Source organism: Lingula anatina, chromosome 2 (genome assembly GCF_051362555.1).
Source record: "Lingula anatina isolate TDL-2025a chromosome 2, LinAna3.0, whole genome shotgun sequence".
NCBI classification, from domain to species: domain Eukaryota; kingdom Metazoa; phylum Brachiopoda; class Lingulata; order Lingulida; family Lingulidae; genus Lingula; species Lingula anatina.
Genome location: NC_141768.1, coordinates 10184289 through 10210881, shown reverse-complemented (window position 1 = coordinate 10210881; position 26593 = coordinate 10184289). Strand labels below are relative to the sequence as shown.

General features: G+C 37.8%; 1 protein-coding gene across 10 annotated transcripts in view; it reads left to right on the top strand.

Annotated features, from left to right (window-relative positions):
- The window catches only part of LOC106157029 (adenomatous polyposis coli protein-like), a 55211-nt gene that overhangs the window by 21756 nt on the left and 6862 nt on the right, over window positions 1-26593 (top strand). For 7 of the 10 annotated variants that reach the window (XM_087007087.1, XM_087007090.1, XM_087007088.1 and 4 more), the window contains 11 exons: window positions 832-1027; window positions 8004-8112; window positions 14181-14369; window positions 16338-16439; window positions 17297-17462; window positions 18193-18323; window positions 19270-19350; window positions 20361-20478; window positions 20775-21047; window positions 21318-21419; window positions 21630-25850. In XM_087007087.1, coding sequence (XP_086863213.1) covers window positions 832-1027; window positions 8004-8112; window positions 14181-14369; window positions 16338-16439; window positions 17297-17462; window positions 18193-18323; window positions 19270-19350; window positions 20361-20478; window positions 20775-21047; window positions 21318-21419; window positions 21630-25850 — 5688 coding nt within the window. The remainder of the gene's footprint in view (window positions 1-831; window positions 1028-8003; window positions 8113-14180; window positions 14370-16337; window positions 16440-17296; window positions 17463-18192; window positions 18324-19269; window positions 19351-20360; window positions 20479-20774; window positions 21048-21317; window positions 21420-21629; window positions 25851-26593) is intronic. The other 3 variants (XM_087007091.1, XM_013532493.2, XM_087007092.1) reach the window with 3 other exon arrangements.

The following is a 26593-nucleotide window of genomic DNA, read 5'->3' as shown; positions in this document are numbered from 1 at the left end:
ATAATTTTTTTAAAAAGTCTTGGTTATAATAACAGTATTGTCTGAGTGATATTTATAATGCCCCCAGATATAAATACCCTGTGGCCAGTATCACTTGATACATTTTCTTACAAAAGTTATCAACTTTAATTTTACCTCACTGGGTCACTATTTCACTAGCAAAAGGTTGCAGTCACACAAAGTAAACAAACCTAAGGCATGCCTTATTAGTGGAAATAATAGCAGAGTAGACCCTCATTTAACCTGTGCACTGTATTTAATTAAGTCTTCCTAAATAATATGAAATACATGTGGCTCTTGTAAGTAGAATTTGTAGATCAGGATGTATTTAGTTATGAAAAAAAATGTTAGGAGTAGCAAAGAATGCAAGGGCCCATAAGTACAACATGAACCATTGCTGAACTAATGAGATACTTTTGACAGCCCATAGTCTCGTGACTTTGCATAAAATTGAGGAATTTTTGCCATACTTACATTGTTGATCTGCGTACTAAGGATCCTTAGATAGAATATGGCTAACCCACTTGAAAGCTTACCGCATTATCCCCTGCAGATGATAAGATTGCTAGGGGATGGAGAAATCAGCCTGAAACTGTAACTTAATGGAACATTAAGTCCAATATATGTTAGATGTTCAGGTTGCTCATTGGATTTCAAAATCTAATTATGAAGGGGGGGAGTAATTATCTCAATGTCTGGTGACATCTGATCTAAGTTAGACCAGTTGAGAACATAACCTGATGGACAACAGTTTCTGGGTACCTGATAACAATGTATCTTTGTCTTGTACTGAAAGAACTAACTAGGTTATTCAAACTCTCTCCCTTTCAGATGATAACAGCTCAGAGGAGAACAACGCTGCAGCCCCTTTCCTACCCCAAGATGATGTCAGCTTGAGCTCACACTCTACTGGTAGTGGAGGGCACAAGTTGCAGAACAGCTCCCCCAGTGGTAGCCCCTCTAAGAGACACAGTGGCAGCCTTGATAGGGAAAACTACAACTACATCCAAGATTTAGACAGAGAGAGGTAAAAATGGATTTTTTTGAGGCTATGTTTAAAGAAATGTAGAATGGGGAAAAAAAGGATATTGATGTTAAGAGGAGCACATTTATAAAGCGCAGGCAATAAACAGTAAGAGGTGGCTTATATTGCTTTCATCACCAACAGTGGCAAGGGAAAGTTAGTTTTGTAAACATAAAATGTGAGGAAGGAGCTACAACATAACCCTAGCAAAAGGTAAGCAATTTGGGACCGTTCGGAATGAAAGATCAGTCAATTAGTTTATCCAGGAGTTTTCAGCAGTGATTCCTCTTATTTCAGCATGTGCATTCACTTTGTACTTTAAGTAGTCCATAAGGCATGACGATGATATTTCTTATGTGATGAAAAGGATTGACAACCTTATTTTAAGAATAAGAAAACTTGGAATTTGGAAAATATCATCCTCATCTTGTTTGGTCTGAGACAATGAAGATATATATTATGACTGATGTCAGTTTGCCAGACAAATAACATACAGATCTTACATCATTGTTACATGAATAGACAGCATCTGGTATGTTTGCTTGGGAAAGTAGCTTGATACCTCATGATCTGTTCTATTATGTTGTTGGTGCATGTTTCCCAATCTACATTGTCAGACACAGCAGGCAAACATTTCCCTCGATTACTGGAGGACACTTCAAGGCAGCTGATACAGTTTCACTTGGAAGGTGCGTAAGGGAATATGTCTACTTCGCATTCAGTGTCAGTTTACATGGAAGAAGTCAGCAAACAAGCAGTAAAAAGAAAGATAATCAATGCTGTGTTCCCTTAGAGGAATTGTAAGATGATACTCTAAAATCAATTATTTTACAGATAAAAGGTGTAGACCTTGCCTTTGTGGAGTTTCTATCTTGCAACTTTGGTCTGAGAAAGGAAAATAGTCTGTGGAGAAATTGTACTGTCAAATTGGTTGTATCCAATAAAAGATTGGGGATGTAATGATTTACAGCATATTTTTAGTTTTGTCTATTAGTGAATAGACACAAGTATGTAGCTGGTATGTCAGTAACAAAATTATGGCAGTGTCTCAGTCTTTTGTGATATTTTATTATATTTTTATCACTATACTAACAATATAATAGTTGGGTGATATAAATTGTCTGCTTTGCTTTTTGTGTCTGTCTTATTTTTAGATGGATAGTATTTTGTAGAACTGTTTCCCACATGTGCTAAAGTAAAGGAAGTTGCCTATTTTTGAATGTTTTAGAGAGTATCTCTGTCCGAAATTGTTACTGTAGCTTGCCCTCCTAACATTTTTTCTTCCCAAACCTAATGATAATATCAACTGCAGCAAAGTTTGCATACATCAGTAGCTTGAAATCTGGCAGTGCACTTTGCTGTCTGAACCTGCAAAACAGATCATACTAGGTTGATGTCAAAAACAAAATAATGAAGGGCAGGAAAAGTGTAGTATTTATGTGAAAGTTCACGTAGACAGCTAAGGAAATCAATACAAGGTTGGGTGGAGATAAATGCCTGTTTTGTTGCAGCATGTGTAGATGTTTAGATATACTGTGGTTGAAGTAGCCAAGGCTTTGATGATTCTTTGTAAAATATTTTCTGGCAAGTGGTCATAAGATGCATTTTTCATTTTAGAACATCATTTTGTGGGTGTTGTCATTGCTTAATAGCCATTAGAGTGTAATATTTAAAAGAATAACAGAGCTGCTGAAAGCTACAAAAGAGAAAGAAATCTCTATTTAATGCTATTGATCTTCAGCAACTTAAAGATGATGCATCTGCCATATTGCTAAAGCCATTGGCCGTGCCCCTGCATCATTTTTCTTCAGATCAATTAGAGAAATAAAGACTGAATTATGTCATCAAGATGACCATTTGACTGGTGGCCATTTTGTTCAGCACACTCTCAGCTAATGGATTTCTGATGTTTGTGGCAATGATGCTAGACAGCCTCACTGTATTCACTTCCTCTGTTCTGGGTTTCTTTTAAAGTATTCTCAGAGGTCCTTTCCTACCAGGTTTGAATACAAATGTTTTGTACAGGAAGTTTGGCCTGTATAAACTCTGTCCTGGTGTTAGTAGACCAAGTGCAACTGACAGAGAAGTGTGGGTCTTGCTCTCAGAACACTGACAGGAGCAAGTCTGGATGGTAAAGCAATCAGCACTTCAGTTTTTTTCTAATCCAAATTTACAAAGTTAGAAAGAACATTTATCAGTGAGTATCATTGTAATAGATAAGTAAATGCTTTTTCCCAGAGTTTAATATAGAATTGGCATTTTTGCCATGAGTATACAATGATCATCATTTGATAAATCGAAGTTTGAGTGCAAGTCAAGATTGCATACACACAGTGAGTATTGAGGCAAAATATCTTCATGTCTCCTGATGTGCTCAGTGATTCCAGTTGCTATATTGGAACTGACAGAGGTGAACAATATGGAACAGTGCCCAGGTATTCTTTTGAACTGGGCAACCTCACAGCAGTCACATTGCATTTGTACAGATTTTATTGTAAGTAAAGCAAGCCATGTCTTTTATCAGTTCTTGTAGTAGTTTTTAAACAGTTTGGTTCTTTTGATGTTTGAGTTTTTTTTTTTTTTTTCAATAGACTGGTGTAGGTACTAGTGTTATTGTCACTGTTGTGGAACTGAACAGTTTTTATTGATGGGATATGTGTCCTATGATAGAGTTTGGCATGAAGACCTACACTGTATTAGATCTGAACAATTTTATGTCTAAGGCAAGCATCTAATGGCACTGTATAGTTTGGATGAAGTACAAAATTTGATATGACAACACTGGTGATGCAAAATGATTTGATGTTAAAAATGCCTCAGTTGGGATATGTTTTTTATTACCTTTGTAGTCAAGTATATATATATATAGAAAAATAATATCCTGACTCTTCAGAATCCCTTTAACCATTCATTTATCAAGATATTCCACAACACTTTACTATATTTCAGCAGTAGATTGATGAATGCTGAATTTTTGACCTGTGCCTAAAAACCAGGTGTGAAAACACATGTTGTGCCATGTTAGAGCAAGGAAAGGTGAAAACACTCAATGCTGCACCCCTTCTCCTGCCTCTCTTAAGTATTTATTTATTTATTTATTTATTTATTTATTTATTTATTTATTTATTTATTTATGCGGGTTTTCAAAAAACATTATATAAAATATACCTATCTAACAATTTTTTTTCCATATAATCAACTTCTGAACTTTTATTGACCCAGATCACGGATATGCAGCAGTTGATTGAACTGCAAAAATATGGATTTCCTGTGTGAAATTGACCATTCCTGCTCTTCACAGCCAGTCCATCATGAATTCACCAGCCTGTTTCCCATTGCCATTATGATCAACAGAAGTCTTTAGAGACTTGTTTCTTTTGACTGTGACATGAGCAATTTGGACAGGACAGTACCACAGAGAGAGAGAAAATCTCATTACCTGTTAGAATTGCTAACTAGATTGGCTTGCAAAGAACAAAAGTGTGATGTTAATTAGTTTAGAAGCACGGCATATACTAGGATAACTACTAGAGTGTTGAATATGTTTGTGGAACTAAGTCCCATATTTTTGTCAGAATTTTTGTCTTAGTCTGTAAAATGCTTGATTATTTGGTAGGTTTTATAATGAAGAAAAACATAAGAAAACATCATCATTATTGTACTTGGGGTATCTGTATTTTACATTCTGATGATACTTTGAAAGCAAAAGTCAAGTTATAAACATTTCAGCATTTTATGGTAATTATTTATTTGTTTAATACTATTATATATATATTTTTTTTTTGGTGGTGGTGGTGGGGGGGGGGGGGGGGTATTAAATATACCAGAATAGATATCAGCCAGAGTAGGGTTTTCAATTTACAAAAAAAGAAGTTTAAACAACTAGTGGCCTGTCTACTGGATCAGTAACTCAGGGGACAGAGGAAACAAGTTAGATTGAAAATATGCAGACTGGAACTAATTCAAGTCTTGACCCCAAAGATTGGTTTTCATGTTTTTTTCTCCTTTATACAGTCCCAGATCAGAGTTGCATACAAACTATTTAGATATGGTTTATGGCTGGCATTGCACACCCCACTGGTAAATATTAGTGACAAAAATATATATTAAATCACCATGACTTGGTTTGGTCACAGGTCAATGCCAAATCAATATAATTGTTAATTTATTTTACATTAGTGTACCAGTGATTTTCATCTGTTTTAGGGTCTTAAAATACTTCTGAGTGGTCATTTCAGATGAGTTTTGTTTTATTTTTTGGTGTCTTGAAGGTGATGAACTGCAGCTTTGGTGAAATTGTTGCATCATGGACGTATATGAAATGGCTTCAAACCAAAATTTCAGTTTATAAGATGAATCTCAGTCATTATTTTTTTCAGCAGATCACTCCTATTATATTTTCCCATTTAAGCTTTTCAATTTGTCTAGTCAAAGTACAAATGATTTTTATCAGACATCACGGAAGTAAATCAATCAGAGCAAAGCATTAGAAAAGGTTTGAGAATTTGCAGCCAGCATCTCATTAGGTTAGGAGACTGCTATTGCTCCTATTATTAATCACACAGCAATGGTTGAATTTGAAATTACCCTGATGAAACAGATGCAGCAATTTTACACAGCTTTAAGACTTATTTTATATATTCAAGTAGATCAGTGTAAAAAATTTTCCTTTAATGAGGTAACAGAAGAGAAGGAAAGGTAAATTGAAGTTTTCACCTTATCTCTATTTATTGAATTCTTGGGAGAGATAACTGCCTGTTTTGCTCCCAAGGCATTGTGCATTTATTTTCTGGCAGCAGTTGGCATTTACTGTAGAAAAAAGCAATCAATTACCCAGACACTTGATAATTATGCATGTTCAATTTGTGCAACAGTTTTTCATACCAATATACACAAGGTAGGCGGGTTGAGAAATGTGGGATGATTAAGTATATAACATGGGGTAATAAGTAATACCTAATGTGTTTATGCTTATGTTGCAATACCTGTGTGAGCAATCTACCCTAGTCACCCAGAGGTTGGCTCATCTATCTACCTATGTTGATGTCTTAGAGCCATTACCAAGAGGATCTTCCTCTGACTGGAGAAATATATCCTCCGCATTGAATGACTCATCTGTCTCCAGTGTATTTCACCATTAAAGCAGGAACATATTGATTGGCTTTTGGCTTTAACAGCAGACAAGATAATGGATTGTCAGGGGGGAAGGGAGAATCAATACGATCCAATAGAAAATGCATCAGTGAACTAGCCCGATATCGTGTTGTTGACTGAATTATGAACTTCTGGGCTGGCATAGTTGTCATTTGATGGAAATAGAAATTTATGGATGAGTTGTCTGGTTTCTTACTCTGGTGACAAGTCCTCGTGTGCACTGACTGGCACTGGCCATACCTGATGAGGCTTTTCCAATTTTTTTTTTCGTATCAGAATTCCTTCATAGTAGAAGAACTGTTTCCCTGTGACAGGAGCCTTGGTGGAACAGCCCAGGAACAGGGGCAGATTAAGTGCACTTCTAATTTTGGTTACAAGGAATGGGGAGTAATGTTAAGTGGTGGGAGACACTGGGTTGAGGTAAAACTGACACAGGTCATCGGTATCATCACATAATGTTGCATGTGACTATATAGGATAGTAGAAGAAGGAGGAAGATTGATGCTATCTCTCTGTGCTTTAGATTGATCGCAAGTGGCCACAAAAAGAACATTGTTGTGGAATTTTGGACAAAAAGTAAACGTAGCTGATCTTAATCTTGTAGGATCCTAACTGACTGGTTACTTTGTACAGACTTGGACGGAATGTTTTCTAGTCATTATTGTAGAAGAGTTGGGTTTAACCTTTTCTGAAAAGAAAACCTCCGGAGGAAAGGTATGTCTTCAATAGATGACACATTAAGATATAATTTTCTGGCTAGCTTGTTTACTTTGTACAGTCATTCAGTGTTGTTTCATCTTTTGATATGACTGAATGGCAAGATGAAAAGAATTTTGATGGAAACATAGAAATGATGTGATCAGCTGGATAGGATAAAGTAGTGGAGATAAAAAGCTCCAAATGCACCCATGTGACTCAAACTAAGCGCATGGACAAATTGAATGGTCATTTTGCAAACAGGTATGCAGAATATCCTGACCACAGATTGGAGGTATTGAAATAGTCAATATCACTCTTACATAGAAAGAATGCCAAATCTTTGGTTTGATCCACAAAAGAACACTTGGTTCGTATCCAGAGGCAGTAGAGTAAGTATTCTTTTGAGTTTGAAAACAGTTTTGAAATGTGATTGAATAGCTACATTGAGGCGCTTGCTTTTGAGGCATTTGTGTGATTCTGGACAGAGTGGTTATGCTTCCTGATGAGATGATGAATTCCTTAATTGATATATAATTAGATTATTGCTTCTTACGTTATGGTAAGCATATACTTCTTGATATCATGGATGACAGTTTAAACTGCCAATAATTATATTCATTAAAATAGGTAAGTATATATTTGAAGCACTTATTTATTTATTTGTGTTAAAATGTCAGCGTGCTAACAGTTCCATGCTTATAATTATGTTACAAATCTTGATTAGGAAATTAAGTTCTAGTTTTATTGATTTTAATGGCGGTCCAAATGTCTCTGTTTCTGCCCCCCCCCCCCCCCCCCTCTTCCCAACTTCTACTGGGAGAGGAGGTTTGCAGGGGCATGTGGCCAAAATATTGACAGATAGACAGCTATATGCTATGGCAACATCTTCAGTGAGCAGAGAATTTGTTGGACAAAGTCAGATTTCCTTGGATATTATTAGTAGTAGGGCTCATTTGCTGCAATAGCAATTTCACTTCTGTGGTTTATAAAGCAGCATATTTGATTGTTTGTATCTTTGATCTTCAAAGTTGATATTAGATGATGGAGCTGAACTGAACCACATTCTTTATTTAAGCCCTTAGCTTGATTAAAAATTTATCAACCACAAATATTCTTTTACTTACAGAAACAACATTTTAAAGGATATTGAATCTGAGGAGAAACACAGGCAGTGGTACTATGAACAACTTGAGGATCTCAACAATAAACTGAAAAACCTCCCCTTTACAGAAGAGGTAAGACTGAATTACTTTTTTCTTTTCTTTTTTATTTTATAGTTTTCTCTTTTTTGGATAATGCAGAATTGTGATATTTTTGGATATAGTTATTTTAGGTATTGCAAATAGTGCAAAAATAGAAAAATATAAAAAATATTCGAGAAAACTGATAGTAAAACTGACAGTGGAGTTGAGGACAAGTTTAATGCAATCCCAGAGACTAAAACTCTAGACTTGTCTCCATACTGCTTTCTTGTATTTTCCTACAAAGTACAACAGTCTAGACAGATACATGCAACCTTTTATTTCCTGAGCCATAGACCCAGTGATCCAGTACCTGAACATGAGTCTTCAAAATTGAATTATGGACTTGATGTCTGTTGCATCACGTTCTAAATTTCACCAGTTTTGTGATGAAGGGAGGGGGGAATGTGGAGAACACCTGTAACTATTCTTTGCTTTTATCTGGAGTATTTCACCTTTTTGGCTAAGCCTCTGTCATTAGTGTCTCTTGGTTATTGGTGGTGTGATTTATGAGAAATTAATCCCTTTCAACCACCTTTTTACCTTGCTGTATACTGAAGGCAGGTGTTTATAATTTTGTTTCTGCCTTACATGTTTACTTATTCTTTGTATCTGCTTGATTGATACTGTTTTTAAAGTTTTGCCATAAGGCAGTTTAGTTTTTACATGGGTGCCTCCTAATGATATTTCCTCAAAAAAAGCCTTGTACTTATGTGTAAATCAGCATGGTGTTCTTGTCTTGTGCTATTTTTGTCATAGTAAAGGTGGTGGATATGAGAGAGAGAGAGAGAGAGAGAGAGAGAGAGAGAGAGAGAGAGAGAGAGAGAGAGAGAGAGATAAAATCTGTTGAATAAAAAGTGTGATCATTCTAAAAGTTGAAGTTATATCTCTCACTCCATATGGTTTTAAAGCTATCTCATTGTATGTATGCCTTTCAACCCAGTCTTGCATGTTTATTGCTTATTTGATTCTAATTTTATTTCCTTTGATCATGGCTCCAATTTTTACTGCGCTGCCATTATCTTTATGCTGCAAAAGGATATCGATATCTACTTTACCAGTTTTAGAGAAAACACAAAAAGTGCGGAATTTCATGATATCATATGAGATTGTATTATTATAAATAGCAAGACAAATAATTTGAAATTAATGTTAACTAGATGAAAAAGGGAGGATGACCCCTGCCTCAGGTTAAGTATGATTTGATGACACATGCATTGAGAAAGGTTCAGATTAGGTTAATATACAAGTTTTCATGCCACGATAGATTCTTTGTCTGACTTAAATAAATTGGGACAATACAAGCTACTTGTATAAGATATGAGCTTTTTTCATGTCATATGTATTCAAATACAGTTTTGTCCTTTTGCATTTATTTTTAAGGTGCATTACGTCTATTGTTAGTTTGATGCCTAAAAAACAAAACATTGAGGACAGATCGAAAATAATTATTTTTGCCCCCTCATGTTACTTAATTGGCACTATTATATTGCCACTTATAAGAAATTCCAATGGACAACTTTTTTTGAAGAAGGTTATGTCCTAGTACAAAAAAAATTCTTCTATTTTATTGATTTCATTGTTTTTCAAATGGCATCTGCAACTCTTTGCCCTCTCTGCCAAGCAGTCCTTGTATATTGTTTATAAACCATTCTTACTGAAAAACAAATATCAATATCTTAGTGAAAATTTCTTTGGAAAGGTGCCATGGCAAATGCATCTTTGTCAGAAGAAAAAAAATAATAACCTCATAATTTTTATCACTGCTTAATTATCTCCTCTGAAGAGTAGAGATAACAAAGTATAATTGATGACTGTAATTATGATGACAGAACGCCGGCATGATGACTTTCCTGTGACACATCAGGTGAAATGAGTGGCTTGATTCCTTCAGAGCAGATATTCAAAGCTTTGTCTTCAGTGAGAGAATTCAATATGTTGTACAGATTGTAATCAAATCAATGTGATTTACTCTCCAGTGCTTTTCTTTGTTCTCTGATCTGCACTGAGAGCTATTCAAGCAGCGAGTATATTGTTTTTTTTTTAAATTATTTTTATTCAAGAGTTGATTTGCATGCAGTTTTCTCCTAGTGACTATATTAATAGCACAGAAGTTAGCTATCTGCTGTTTTATAATAATTAGCTATATTATGTCAGAGCTATGTTTACATACACATTGGATATTATCCATTAAAATCCATAGCAGGAAGCATTGCTGATGATAATTATGTACTAAGTTTAGAATTAATGGAGATCATTATTAATTCCCAATACAGGTATGTTAACAGGCATACCATTTGACACGATCCTTATATAATCTGTTAATAAGTGCTGATTGATTCCCTAAAGCCTGTGTGTTCTTGCCTTATAAACGGTCAAAAGACAGGTATTTTAACACTAAGACTAGCTGCCTTACATGACTGTTACATGTGAAGTTGATTGATGTGGGTTAAATTCCTATGTGGAAGAGGTGTGATGTAATTCAGTGAATCTCAATAGACTTTTTCAAGTCCACAGTTGCAGAAAGAGACCACATTTGGGATTCAAGGCTGCTAACGAACACTAATGATTCCATGAATTTTCATGCCATGTCAACAATTTAAAGCACCTGCCATCTCAAAATTTTAACCACAAAATGTTGTCATTGTTTATTTTCAAAAAGCAGGAAAAGCAATTTAATGACTTTAAAATAGATTTCAGACTACAGAAGTCATGTAAACTGTTCTTTTACTTTGTAATGATTGTTATTATTCCTTAATATTGTGCAAGTATTTCCAACATAATTTATGACTATGTCAGCAACTCAGCCAGTGTTCGAGGTTTTGTAATAAGCTTGGGAGTTTAGAGACTTACCATCAACGTAGGAGATCTCCATGAATCACAACTTTAAGAAGAAATAATCAATAAAAATAAGCAGGAAGATTGGGCGAAATATTGATTGGATTTTTACAGTGCAGTGTGTGTAATGGGGTCCATTTGGCTGACAATATGCAATGTAAAAGCATTTTCCGGCTTTGCCATTCGTGTATAAGAGAAATAGATGTTCATCTAGAAGATTACATCTCGATTTGATGTTCTAGTGAAACATTTACTGTTAAGGTAAGCTGAATACAACAAACTTGTGGTGATTTAGGAGATTAATTAGAAATTTACAGAATAATGTTGTCATTATGAAGAAGACACTTGAATAGCATCCAGGCTCCGGTCTGTCCTCCTCAGCTCAGTTGATTAAAAAACAACATGCAATATCTAGACAGTCACAGTGAAATGCCATCTAGGTAACTAACTGTAATGTTCTTTTCCAATTCCCTTTTGCCTTTCCAATCCCATCGTAATGTTGGGATAGTGCTTTGGGCGATATTGCTGAGAAAAAAAATTAAACCTTTTTATTTTGATGTTGGGTTCACCATCCACAAATGTTGGATTATGTTAAATTATGCATTATGGATTTTTATTCACATGTAGGGTAGCAGAATTATACATTTTAATGGCTCCCCCCCCCTCTCCATTAAAAGTAATGTAGAAATTTCAAACCTAACTGTATGAAATACCCATTAAGATGAAACCTACACTCATCATGCTAATTTGTTAAGTCTGACGTTTACCAATGTAAGCTGTTGAAATGGATTCCTAGCGTCATCAGTCAGTGTCACGCCTGTGACATGATTGCAGTGCTCGGGGTCCTCCTAGAGGGATGAGCCAATAGAGAAATTAGGCAACTGAAAAGAGAAATTAAGCAACAGTTCTTTTAGTACTTTTAGTTAAAGAGAGTCTAGGAGGTGCTCGAGTGCAAGATACACTTTGCAGGTGGTTTTGTGATGAAAATTTTGAAGGTTTCCAAGCAAGCAAGTGTGATTTGAGAGACTTCTGCCCATAACTTTGTGATAGATTTTGATGACAACCACTTTATGTGATTAGTATTGTAAAGGATCTGGAGGAGAGAATACTTAGATGTAAAAATGATAACATTACAAGCAAAGGAGAATTACACAAAATCTACAGGAGGAATTGTTCGTGCAGAAGAAAAATTTTCACTATTTCAAAAGGTACAGCAGCATTCAGCATATCCTAGACTGGGTTTTGGGGTGTATGGTTTTAATGTTTGTGATTTGAACATGTATAAGATAATGCATAACATTTTTAAAAAGAAAATTTGTGTCAGTTATCTTTCCACCTGGGAAGTTCTCACCTGATTGCTTTGAACATTTGAAAGATCAAACAAAAAGAATACTTTAAAAATCCCCAGGGGTCATAGGAATATCAGCCGATCAATTATTTTTTTGCTCTCCCATCTATTTTTCCTTAAGCTTTTTCTCACATGTATCAAAGCCATTTCATCTATCCGTCCTCATCTAGATTGGTTACTATTGGGAAAAGATGAGCTGTTTCAAGTGGATCCCATTTAACCCAGATTTAGTTCCATTTGAAGTCTGCTTTGAAATCACAAGTCATGAAGTAGCTAAATGGACATAAATCTTTTAAATGAACGTAGTATTCTACTGTCTGTTTGGTAATGGGGGTTTCACCAAGTAGTGCACTGGGAAGGGAGTTTTTGGACTAGACTTCTTTTTTTATTGACCAGGGATCATCTGGACAAACATGCAGGTACAAAGGGGTTATGTTGATCATAATTGTAGTTCAACTCTATGCATTTGGTTTAAATTTTTATTTTATCATCATGTGCTCATTTATTTGGGTATCTTTACGCTTAGGTTTTTATGTTGATAAATAATTGTTAGGCCACATTTTGTAATCTAGATGCTTATATTTTATTTATTTATTTATTTTGATTATTTTAATTTTAGATGTAAGAAAAGCCTAGAGCAAAACCTAATGCAAAGGGGGTATTGCTTTTATTGGTTACTGTTTCTTCAAATGTGTCTGTATTAGGTAGGCAAGGTTGTTCACTGTCGCCTTGGAAGCAATTTGAATTTCAAATAAGGGTTACTCATAGTAAACAAGGTACTTTACTACATGACCAGTAAACTTGAACTGAACTATTATCTGGAAATGAAGACATGCTTTTTCAGAATGGAAATCAACTGATATAGCTTAAAACGAGGCTGCTAGTACACTGTGATGTCATAAGAGCCTACAAAATGTATGATAATAGTTAACTTTTAAGTGGTAAGGGCAAAACTTTATGTGCTAGGAATGTCATCTTAGAAAACAATACAAAAGTGACAATCAAAACATGCTATGAATTTGACAGAACTTACGAGAAAGCAACCAGAAAAATATCTGTAGATAAATTGTTAGTTTTTATTTGTTCCTGTGCTGCAGTTACTAATCTCACATGATTTTGCACCACATTGGCAATATGGATATTGTGGATGAGTCTCATCGTTAGAACACTGTAGCCAACCCATCATGCAGTAAAACTTCCTCTTTTATGATAATGAAGCATACAGTATTTCTATCGTAACTAAATTGCCATTAGTATAATTAGAGTTTTTGTGCTGTCTTTTAATTGTTTGTATAATGAAAGTACCATAGACAGTGGCAAAGGGATTAAGTGCTTTTTTCATTAAGTGTATGTTTGGATATTACCTGATATTTGTTGGAGTAAGGATATGTTTTTGGATCCATACAATACAAACGATATAGAATGTAATTATCACAGGTGCCAGATTCTCACACATATTTCTGTTTTCAAATAAAAAGATATATGTAATCATCCTATGTAATCAGAAGTATTGCTTTCTCTGCCCTGCAGATGCAAATTATATCCTGGATGCTGTCCTTTGCTGGGAGTATTGATCACTCGGAGAGAACAAAATTAGAAAAATGGCATCTTGTTATAAATGTAGTCTAGATCGATCACGCCTGAATTTAAGCAGGTTTGCATGTTCTGTTCTATCTGAGAGTGTGTTTGTATGTATGTGTTTCCATAGATTAGAATGGCAGATAAGCAAGGAGAGCTTGCTGTTTCACATAATTTATCTGATCGAATTTGGTTTGATTCAGTATTGGGTGTCATCTCCCTGAAGTGTGTCTGTTTTTGTCTGGAGATTACTCATGTGGTACTAGTATATATTGAGTTTTTCTTGATATGATTCCAGTATAATCTGCAGGCTGATATGACCCGCAGACAGCTGGAGTACGAGCTGAAGCGGCTTCAGCTGGCCATGGAACGCCATCTTGGGCCCACAGATCAGGCCTCCACTCGCCATGAAGCTCGCCTTCAGAGAATCCGTATGATTGAGGCAGAAATGCTACGACTTCAGAAGAAACACAGGGCACAGATACAGGTGGGTCCTGAGCTTTAGGAAATTATGCTTTCATGTATTGTTATGTGTAATGATTTTAATTTGAACAAGTCCGACAGGTACTGCTGACAGGTAATGTCTGATCTGGTAAATTTCCCACCTTTATGCTAGTTATAAAAGTTTGCTGTTGTTCCCATGTATCTTTATTGTATTCATAGATTATTTGTCTATTTTAATTTAGTCAGAACTTTTCCAATTTGTTATAATCATATGATGATTAATGTAATTAAAAAATCTTATCCCTTATATTCTGTACATGTTTTCACAACACACACACTAGTGCATGCAAAATTCTGATGACACTTTATACTGCAAGTTATAGCAGGGCAGCTGCTTCACAGGACCCCTTCCCCCAAGTGCAGTGTTGTTGTCCTTATAAAACTAATTAACCTTCTGTCAACTTGGAACAGAACCTTTGACAGTGACAGGGGCAACATTTGCTGGGGAATTACCCTAAGTGCTTTTGAGTAATTCCATTTTCATATTAAGTAAAAAAAGACACATTTGAAAACAACTTCCCTTTTTGTTGAGAAAATTGAGTAAAATGAACAGTCTCCAAGAGAGGAGAAGCGATGTCGCATGGAATAGGACCGCTGGCAACTGCTTGCTGATGATGTATACTGTTCTGGCAATTGTTTAGAAATACTCTAGAAAAAATTGCTCTGTGCAGGGCATGTTGTTATCAGCTTCATGCCCCAGGAGTTGAGACATTTATAAATTTTAGAATCTGGATAACATTTAGAAGAAAGAAAAAAAAGTTCAGACCACAGGGTGAGAGAGCCCAACAGTATGTCATATGTAAGGAGTTGTGCCGACATTGCACAGCATCTGATACTTTATCAACTTTGACATTCAGTAAAGAGAGACTGAGTAGATATCCCAGCTTGGGTACATTTATCCTTGTAAGTGTAAGAAGTTGCCCCACCATGCTGAGAACAGGTATCTGTGCACTCTAAGAAAAACAAGAAAGATCTTCTCTGAGCTTTTTCTCCATTGAAGCCCTGTGGTCATTTTCTAAAGTAAATGCATAAAAAAACCCGTCTTGTTAAAAAATCTTTTCTCTACAAGATACACCTGGCTGACTTTTGAAATGGGATATGTTTCAAAAAGATTTCCAATGCAATATGCTTTTGTGTTTGACTGTTAATGATGCGTAATGAGATCCATACATAAAAATATGTCTGCAGCGGCTGCATTAAATAAGCACAAATTGTATAATGTCTCAGAGCAAATGGATTTGGGTCTGTTGGAAGGAAATGAGGGCTTTGAGATCACACACAAGCGCTTTCTCTTAGGCGCGCTGCCTGTAGTAATCAAATGTGGGAAGTTCTAGTTTATTGGCTGTTGATTGCTGGAAGAACATAGTGACCTATGTAATTTCCACCGACTCTGTGAAGTGCCCAATCCCATGAGGAGGAAATTGATTTGGGGGGACTCCTGCTTTCATGTAGGCATCAATAAATGAACCATACACTTTCCCATGGATGATCAGAACAGATGCTGCTGCTGACTTTGCTTTGGTTATAGGAGGCTGATACAAAATGTGGAATATCCAGATCTTTTTAGCTATTAGTTACTGCATTTGTAGGGATTGGCGGCCTTTACTTACGGTGAAATTCTGAATTTTCAGAGATTCTTTTTCTCATTTTATGGATTGGATAACTGGGATATACAGGTAATTGTGTCAAACCATGGGAAAGTCAGTTGACCATTGTGGAGAAGATTTATGTGTTCAATTGCACCCAGACCATTGAGAACATTGAAAAGAGAAAAAAGTTGGTTTTATTGCAATGGATTGAGTGTCTTGTGTTCAGGAAAACAACCATTATTTCATTTGAAACACAACATCTGTGCATCCTAATTCATGTTATCTGTATCTTATCTGTTCCCTGTTGAGATCAGTTCTGTGAAGACATCTCTATATATCAGCTGTGTATCTGTGTGTTTTAGCATGAGAAGGAGAAACGCGACTCTGGAAGCTGTGACCACAACGAACGTGAGCAGGATGGGATTGTGGTTATGGACGCGGCCACAAACACTTTTAATGCACAGGTAAGATGGTGTGCGTGTGTGTGTAGAGATGAAAGACGCCATTTGTGTGGGTGGGGCAAGACTGTAATGAATACCACTGTATCACAGTGCATTTGGGCAACTGTAGATATCTTTGATCATGTCAGCCTTGGACTTGAAATAGAAAAAATTAATGGTGTGCTTACATTTGGTAAATTCCTTTTTGTTTAAACTTGTGAAGATTCTTTTGTCTATAGCTATTTATATTAGTTTGATCTTACCATCCAATATTTCATCTGCTTGCAGTCAGATTTCATCAGGGAATGAGGTTGTGACAGGTATGACAACCTGTCACCCCCTCTGGTGTGCTATTTGGTCAGATCCCCCCCCCTTGCCTGCCCCTCCCTTAGGAGTGGTAGGTAGAGGTTGGGTAGCTCAGTCTGAGACTGAGCTACCCAACCTCTACCTACCACTCCTAAGGGAGGGGCAGGCAAGGGGGGGGGATCTGACCAAATAGCACACCAGAGGGGGTGACAGGTTGTCATACCTGTCACAACCTCATTCCCTGATGAAATCTGACTGCAAGCAGATGAAATATTGGATGGTAAGATCAAACTAATATAAATAGCTATAGACAAAAGAATCTTCACAAGTCTATTATAATAACATAGCTAATGAAACTGTTCTACACTTTTTGTTTAAAATTTTACCAAGATGATAATGCAACTGTTAAGAAAAGTTACTGTTTATATTAACATCAACGTAAATGATTTTGAAGTTGGTATTTGTGATGCACCTTTCCCCAACAGTCATTCCCTTCTTTGCTGTACCATTGGCATGGAAAGCAAAGCACACTTTCACACCCAAGTACTACTAAGACATCTGTTTGGCAATTTCAGGGTTTAGCACCTCGGACAGTTCCAGATCGCAGAGCCCAGCCATACTTTGATGCCTCTCTGGCTGTTGGTTTTGGTGCCACTAATGGATTTGATGCCCATTTGAATGACCTGGCCAATAACCATAACTTGTCTATGATGTACCATGGGTCCTGGCCTATAAGTCAAGGTAGGAGGAGGAGGAGAATAGGGGAAATTTGTGTGTTTGTATGTGAAGTATTGATGTGCTGAGAGAAAGTAGAAAAGTTACATATGTCATTTAAAGTGCAACTCGTAATATGTTACTTTCTGTAGATGACTTGGTTTTTGATGTGATTGACTGTTGTGATTTAACTGAAACCACTTGCAGCTTTTGATTCTATTGGTCTACTTTAACATACAGAAATTGTGGAGTGTCATTTGAGGTGAATGATGGTTTGAAATAATGTGTTGTAATGGAAAAAAGTGAAATACACCAGTAAACCTCTGACTCAGTGACACTAATTCTCAGTTTCTTTTAAGTATATGTCAGCTGCATTGTAGCGCAAGATTAATGGAAAAGCTTAATCATTTTTAGGAGTGAGAAATTTATTGATTTTTGGAAATAGATGCTATAGAGTTACAGCTAGACACTTAAATGAAATTATACAATATTAGTTGTGATTCACAAGCAGAAATTGCTTTTAGCAGTATTTTCTCTCTTTGTTGACTCAAGCAAGATTACCATCAGGTGAAAAAATTTAACAGTTTTTGCCCTTTTGATAAGAACATTAAATGTATGAATAATTATTTAGTTAAGGTTAAAGGAACAATTTTTAATATCAGGGTATTTCTTGTTATTTTGATTCCATTCCTTACTAGTGAACCATTAAATTCCATTTATAATGTACCTATAATTAAACCACTGATGAATTTTTCAGGTGCTTCGGGTTTGGGACCTTTTGGGAACCAGGAAACTGCCAGCGTGATGAGTTTCAACTCCAGCAATGCATCTTCTGGGTCTCGTAGGGGGCCTGCTGTTGCTGTGACCAATCAACAATTAGGGACAAAGGTAAGCTGCGACACGTGGGACAGGTGTAAAAGTTGGTCACATTTCTCACAGTAGTAACATGGTCAGTAGTACCTGGGCTTTTTGTGTTGGGGTGATCTGTGCTTATCTGGTGGATTTTTTTTATAAGGGAAGAAATAGTATGTTACAACATAGAGGAATGGAAAAGAATCTTATTTTTGGGTTGAAGAATAGTGGAAAACACTTTTATAGGCATTTAAAAGCGCTTTTTTGTGGTGGTGGACCCTGATGTTAAAATTGTTTGAAATACTTTAAAAAATTGAAATTTTTTCTTTCATATGTACATAAAAAAAGTCGAGGGAATAGATCACCATATTAACTGGGACCACTTTTAGTGGATCAAAAATAGGCTGTCTGTGTATTTTCATCCTGAATTGATGAGTGAAATATTTTTACTTTCACGAGAAATGTTATGAACTTTGCAGTAATGGCTTGTAGTCTGATTTAGTACACTTGAAAGCACCATTATCCTGCTTTATGTAGTTAGCAGGAAATTACAACACCTGCATACATCTTCCAACTGATGAAGTTTATAAGTTGTTTACCAGTAAGGTATCAAACTTCACCAAATTGTAAAGTTCCTTTTACTTAAATGTGAAAACATAGTTTATATATTTCTTTAACTTAATTATTAATGTTTTGACTCCACAATTTTTTTTTTGAGTAAAACTATTCGACAATTTTGCTAAAGCAAATTATTTGTTAGAGGGAGCCAAGCCACTGCAGATATTTACACTCAATATTTGTTCACCAAACATGCATAAGAAGTATAGTCTGATAAACAATACAATGATACAATGTTTCTAATATGTTTGTCTCAAAAATACTTTTCTTTAAAAAATATGTTTAAGGAATTAGACATTATCATTAGAAGGAGTTAATTCTTAGCTGCCTACATTTCTCAATGATATGTTTCCCATTATTGTAGAGGAAACGGTGGCTACAAAATCTGAATATCCCACCCTCGCCTACTTTTTTCCGTGAAGTAGATAAACCTAGTAACTTACAGGTATATCTTGTACAGGTTTGAAGTGGGAATAGCTTGATGTTGTATTAGCAGACCGTATCATCAAACTGTGCTGTGTGGGTAGCAGTTAAACCAATACTCTTGTGTAATTGTAGTCCTTAGATCTAGTTTAAAATGAACAAAGATTGTGTCTTAAATTGGTTTTTATCACTCAAAATTTAGTATTTGTCCTAGACTTGAATAAGTTCTCTATTTCTGTCACGTAGAAACTCAAGATGGCATTTGAAAATGTATATGGTACACAAAAAGGTATATGCTATTAAAGAATTCTGGAAAGCAAGATCAATACAGTGAAACTATGCTTCATCTTTGTATAAATGAAGGAGTATTCTTCAACACTAAAACATACTTAGTAGAAGCTGTGCACCGGCTTCAGTTATCTCACTTCTAAGAGCTGTCTTTCATCCCAGACATGCACAGTTTGTGATATGATCAGTGCGGTTGACTTGGTTGTCTGATGAAAAATATTGATTTTTGCTGTTCAGTTTCAGTTGGTGGGCAGAAGTTGGTGATATTTTTTCCATGTTTGAATTTGCACAAGCTTTTTCTTCTCAAATGGCTTCCTCTCCTTGATTTGTATGCATCATTAATCACTCTGTTGTTGGTTACACACTGATTCTGATTGAATTACTTCATAGTCTTAGCATAGTCTTGTCTGTGAATCTAAAAAGTGGCTGTTCATTATATTAAGATTTGACATGCTTTTATCATTTATGAAAGCTGGGTAACATAGTCAAGAAGTATTTACACTGAAAACAAGTGATCTGAACAAATCCGTTTGTTATTTCTTTAATCCAATATTTTAAAATTAACAGCACCCACATTACTAATTAACCCGAGTGAATTAAGTCTGATGGTTGCCTTAAAAAGGTGGAATACTAGTCACATCCTACAAAACAGTTGCATGAAAATCAACAGAAGAATGTCTGTAATGACCATCATGTCTTTTTGGGAAAGGATTCAGATTAATTTGTGTGCCGTTTTCGTTACAGGTGGAGATGGTCTATTCTCTGCTGTCTATGCTGGGGACACATGACAAAGATGACATGAGCAGGACATTGCTGGCTATGTCCAGTTCTCCAGACAGCTGTATAGCCATGAGGCAGTCAGGTAAGGGCAAAGTAAAAATATATCTTCAGGAGTATAGTGGTATCTATTTTTACATATGTATATAATACAGACTGATTCTGCTTGACAGTCCTCTATCAGTTTTCAATTCATTGCGAGTCTTCTTAAATCAATACAGTGATCTAATCAAACAAAAAATGAAACCCCAAAAGACCACCTGAATAAGTCTTCGTTTCTTTGTGTAGATGTTGTAAAGGGAGAAGAAAATAACTTAATTGAATTAATTGTCTAATGACATAGTTTTTGTCTTAATGCCCATTATTTGGCTGTGTTTCCAGGTTGCCTTCCACTGTTAGTCTCCCTACTCCATGGCAGTGATAAGGATGCCGGGTTGCTAGGCAACACCAGGGGCAGCAAGGCGGCCAGGGCAAGAGCTGCTGCAGCCCTGCACAACATTGTTCACTCGCATCCAGATGATAAAAGAGGGCGCCGGGAGGCCAGGGTGCTACGGTTGCTGGAACAGATCCGAGCTCACTGTGATCAGCTGCGGGGAGATTCGGAAGAGGAAGAAAAAGGTCAGAAGACTAAAGTGAATGGTGGAGGTGAGAAAGGTGACCCTGGTGACAGTTTGATATCCTGATGAATAAAAGAATTCGACATTTGGTTATTAGTTAATACTGATTATTGAGATTTTTTCATGTAAGTGTATTGAAGTGTCATTGTTAATAGACAACAGTAAAGCAAGTTAGATATGTGCATTTCTGATTATGATTGGCCAAGTCAGCATTACACAGTATTGTGTGCATACACAGATTAAGTTATATACAGTTTTGCAATATGTAAATGTCACTGTAACTTACAAGATCTTACATTGTCCACAGGTGCTCGTCCCTCAGACTTCGACCACCATCCTGGCCCTGCCATAGCAGCTTTGATGAAGCTCTCTTTTGATGAAGAACACAGACATGCCATATGTACACTAGGTAAGTACAGATAATGAAGAACTAATATGTTTTTATGAGTTTCAAATTCATTTTATGTGTACAGTAATAGAGATTTTTTGTGTGTATTTTATTTGCAGAAGTATAAATGCTGGTAAAGGAGCTAAACACACAATGGCTTTATAGATTACCAGTGATTATGTTACAGTAGTTTTGCTGTTCAGTAATGTGTGCTTTTTACTATGTTTTCAGGTGGCCTTCAAGCCATCGCAGAACTCTTACAAGTGGATCATGAAACGCATGGCAACACGACAGACCAGTACAGTATTACCATGCGCCGTTACGCATGCATGGCTCTCACAAATCTCACCTTTGGTGACGGAACAAACAAGGCATTGTTGTGTTCCATGAAATCATGTCTCCAAGCCTTGGTCTATCAACTGGAATCTCAAAATGAAGACTTGGCACAGGTTGCTGCTAGTGTTCTGAGGAATCTGTCCTGGAGAGCAGACTTACAAAGTAAAAAACACCTCCGTGAGGTTGGGAGTGTGACTGTCCTCACAAAAGCTGCCTTGAGGGTGAAAAAAGAATCTACTTTAAAAAGCATTCTGAGTGCATTATGGAATTTATCAGCACACTGCAGTGAAAACAAGGCTGATATTTGCCAAGTGGAAAATGCATTGGCTTTTTTAGTCAGTACTCTAACTTACAAAAGTCCCTCTAAGACACTTTCAATTATTGAAAACGGAGGTGGCATTTTACGAAATGTCTCAAGTCACATAGCTGTGAGAGAGGACTACAGACAGGTGCTGCGTGATCACAACTGTCTTCAGATATTGTTAAAACACTTACGATCTCCTAGTTTGACAATCGTCAGTAACGCCTGTGGCACGCTATGGAATATCTCTGCACGGAACACCAAGGACCAGCAAGGTCTGTGGGACATGGGTGCTGTGAACATGCTGAGGAACTTGGTGCACTCCAAACACAAAATGATTTCAATGGGAAGTGCTGCCGCCTTGAAAAACTTGCTTTCTGCAAAACCCTCTGTGTCTAACATGGATGATGACAGTAAACAAAAAACCAACATGCCTACTTTGCAGATTCGAAAGCAACGGGCCTTGGAGGCGGAACTGGATCAGGCATTAGCTGAAACTTGTGACAATCTTGACAGCCCGCAACGAAGCCCTACGGAAACTAGAAAACAACGAGAACAGAACGGGCCCAAATATCTCTACACAGGAGATGGCTGTGGCTTGCAACAAACTAATGACTCGGACAGCCGCGGCAGGCTTAAGAACTATGTGCAACCCAGGGGCAGCACTGACGCCTCTACTCTCATGGAGGGCAAATATCACGTGACATCACACAGAGAAGTGACTCATTCTGGGAGCAATGACAGTGTAGGTGGTGGACAAAATGATCCGCTGCCTCCCCATGAACAGTCTCGTGTTCAGAATATGTTGACTAAAAGCACAAAACTGGTAAATGAGAGACAACAACATCAGCATCAGCAACACCAGATTTTGAATGCAATGTCACCAAAGAGAGATCCTGGGTTGCTTCACAATATGCATAATTTACAGCAAGTGCAACAACAGCCCCATGCAGACAGCAGGGATGGGGGTGCACCTGGTGGGATCCCACCCAACAGTCGCATCATGCAGGTAATGCAAGAGGTTGCCCAGGCTGCTGGACTACCTGGAGGGAAGGACCCCCCGAACCAGCAGCATCAGCAGCCATCTCAACCCACTCAAAACAGCTGGCCAAACTCTGCAGCAGCATCCTCTACAGGGGGTCATGTCAGTCGGTTGCCTGTTTACACACAAGGCAGTGCCCATCGCCACAGACCAGATGGTTCTTCAACCAATCCCCATGTAGTGACTAATGGACCTGTTGATGGCAAGAAGCTGCACCCTGACAAACACAATCAGCTTGCCAACAGTGTCAACCTGTATGATGGAGGTCCTAGTCATGACCAGGCCATCAACTATAGCTTGAAATACTCTGAGGCTAGTTTAATGAACAGTCATCCCAGGCCACAATTGCCACACCATCATCAACATCCTCATCATCATCCACAGGCTCCAGTAATGTATGGGAGGCCCCCTGTGCCAAAAGTTGGGAACTATGTGGCAGTTTCCTCACCATATGCTCAAAGAAAACCTAACATTATTTACAATGCCATACGCCCACCCACAGCTGCCAGGCAGCGGTATGATAACAACAAGCCAGACAGTGGCGCACCCTATCCTCCTGGTAATTACACAGGTTACGCTGAAACAGATCTGGATAATGACCAGCCAACAAATTTCAGTCTTCGTTTCCCAGAGGCACAGGAGGAGCAGCCCACCAACTATGCTGCACAGGGACAGTATGCTGAAGGGGAAATCCAGCTTGCTGGAGGTCACAGGCCTATTCGTGGGGGGTCAGGGGGAAATGCTTACATGGAGGATAACTTACCTGGAATGCACGATGACGAAGTCACTACCTTTTACACTGAAGGCACACCACTGAATTTCCTCTCGACGGCCACTTCTATGAATGACTTGACTGGGAGGGTGGCCCACTTGGACCTAAACAACCAGAGTGCCCCACAAGAGTCTCTGTCAGAACATGCCTCTGATGAAGCTAAAAACTTTGCTGCTAAGTACTCAGAATCTGAGCATCTGAGCGGCTCTGGCACAGCCAGCAGTGAACACAGGACTGGGTCCACAGTAGTAAGTGCAATGCAGGATACTGCTCCAAAGCAGAAAAGTCCAGAGGATGAAGTAAAAGAGCACCAGTATGAGTCCTTCTATAATGACGATGCACATAATCCACATAGTCCTCTGGAGAAGACGAGACAATTTTGTGTGGAAGACACGCCTACCTGCTTCTCCAGGGTCAGTTCTCTGAGCAGTTTGAATAGCAACGACGCTGAAAAAGATCACCGAGATGTTCACCAGCTGCATGAACAGCAGGGGGCACCACTTAACACAATTCACGAAGTGCAGCCACCCACACTTGATGAGCAAGGGAAATTCCCACAGCAGAATTATAGAGTTCAACAACAGCACCATCAGCAACAACATCATTTACAACTTCAACAACAACAGCAACAACATCATCAGTCTAGAGAAGTGGGAGGTGGTGCAGAGAGTGCAAACACGTCCTTGGCTTCGGAGAGAGCAAAAAGTGTTACCTTTGATGATAACAACCAAGTACAGGAGACTCCTCTGATGTTTTCAAGGTGCAGTTCTCTTGGTTCTTTAGACAGTTTTGATGTCCACTCAGTACACAGTTCAGTAATGAGTGATTACAGTAGGCGTGCCAGTGAAGTGGTCTCTCCCAGTGATCTGCCAGACTCTCCCAGTGAAACCATGCCACCAACACCAAGAAGGAGCGAGTCACCTGCAAAATTCAATAACAATGACACCAAGGATTTAAAGGGCAGAAATGGTCACGCCAGACCCCCCAAGGCCACTCTTCCTAATCTTCCAGAAGAGAAAGACGATTCTTCCTCCACTGTTAGTACTCCAAAGGTTTTCACTGATGCTCCAATATCCTATGCTACTGAGGGGTCACCAAACAACTTCTCCACTACTAGTAGCTTGAGTGCATTGACATTTGAGGATGAGCCAAAGATCAGGAAAGATCCCGATTTAAGAAATAAAAGGTTTGATATTGAAGTAGCTCCAAGACAACCAATGAATGTTCAGCCACAGCAGCGTCAGGTACAGCAACTGCAAACGCAGCAAAATCACCAAAGACAACTTCAGCAGCAACAGTATCAGCAGCAGCAAACTGCAAAAGAACAAGAGAGTTTGCAGAGACAACAGTCTCAAAATGAGGAAGAAAAAAGTGACAAAGTCCCAGAGAATCCTGCAAAACTTTTGGCAGACAATGTGCCAGATGGGAAAGAGGATGATGGGAACTCTTCTGTATCAGAAGGAGAGGAAGATTTACTTTTGCAATGTATTACGTCTGCTATGCCTAACAATTCCAAGAAAAAGATGAAGAAAAGCAGCTCTGATAATGCAATCAAGCACAATAAGGCAGTGCTCACCAAACGCAACAATATTCAGTTGCCAGTGAAGAGCAAAAACACCACTGCTCCTCCCAAGTCTAACAACCCTATGTCAGTTAGTGCAGAGGGTATTCCACCTGCTTCAGCAGTGAATGTTCCACGTTCTGGCACCGTGCCAATGATGGGTCACATGTCCTCAGACTACAGTCAGGACACGGTCCAGTGCTATGCCACAGAAGGAACTCCACTCAACTTCTCTAATGCAGGCTCCTTGAGCGACCTCAGTGTGATGTCTGAGATGATTACGAAGGAAAAGAAGAAAATCAAAGTACAGCAGAAACCAGGGGCTCAGACACAGAAGAATATAGAGCGTGTATCAAATGATGAACCTCTTCCACCTCCCCAAAACCCAGATGGACAAGAACAAGAGGCCCAGTCTGACACAAGCTCATTATGCGAAGATGGTAAATATCACAAAGATATGCCCAAGCTGGGTTCTCTCTATGTAGTAAAATGTTTATTGACTGGGAACTATTTAATATGACTTTAAAACACTACAAATGTTTCACTTTTCTTGCCCAGTTTGTAACAGGTTTTATAAAATATTGGCTGATGTCACACTAGAGGAAAAAAGTAACACTAACCATCGAAATAAAGGGGTAGTTTAAAAAGAGGGTTTTCCTGCTTATAATGAGCCTTTTCCATACAATGTTAGTTTGCTTGCTTACTTGAAACCAAACCATGCCGATTTATTCTTGCCCCCTGCTGCACAGTTCATTAACTTTGTTTCCTATACTTCTATGCTCATAAATCAGACCTGGTGCACAAGTGCTCTTTTAGAAAACCCCATCCTGAAATAAGCTTAAACAGCACATAACACTTTTGACAGACTTGTGCGGCACAAGTTGGGTTAATAGGCTCTGGTTGTGGTTCATTGAAATGGGAAATAACGTCTGAAAAAAGGCAGAGTAGCATTTATATAGTAATGCTGTTTGTGCTTGGGTCACAGAGATTTACATTCACTTTGCTGCATGCCCCTGCTGTCTAAGTATAATCCTCTGCAGTACTAGTATTTTGTAGTCTGTTTTCTGTTTATAATAAGCCATGTGGGATCTGTTATGCTAAAAGGGCTTTTAAAGGGACTCACATTGATGCACATGAAAGTATGGTTTTTGCATTTCGGGATGATTTCATGATATTTTCACCT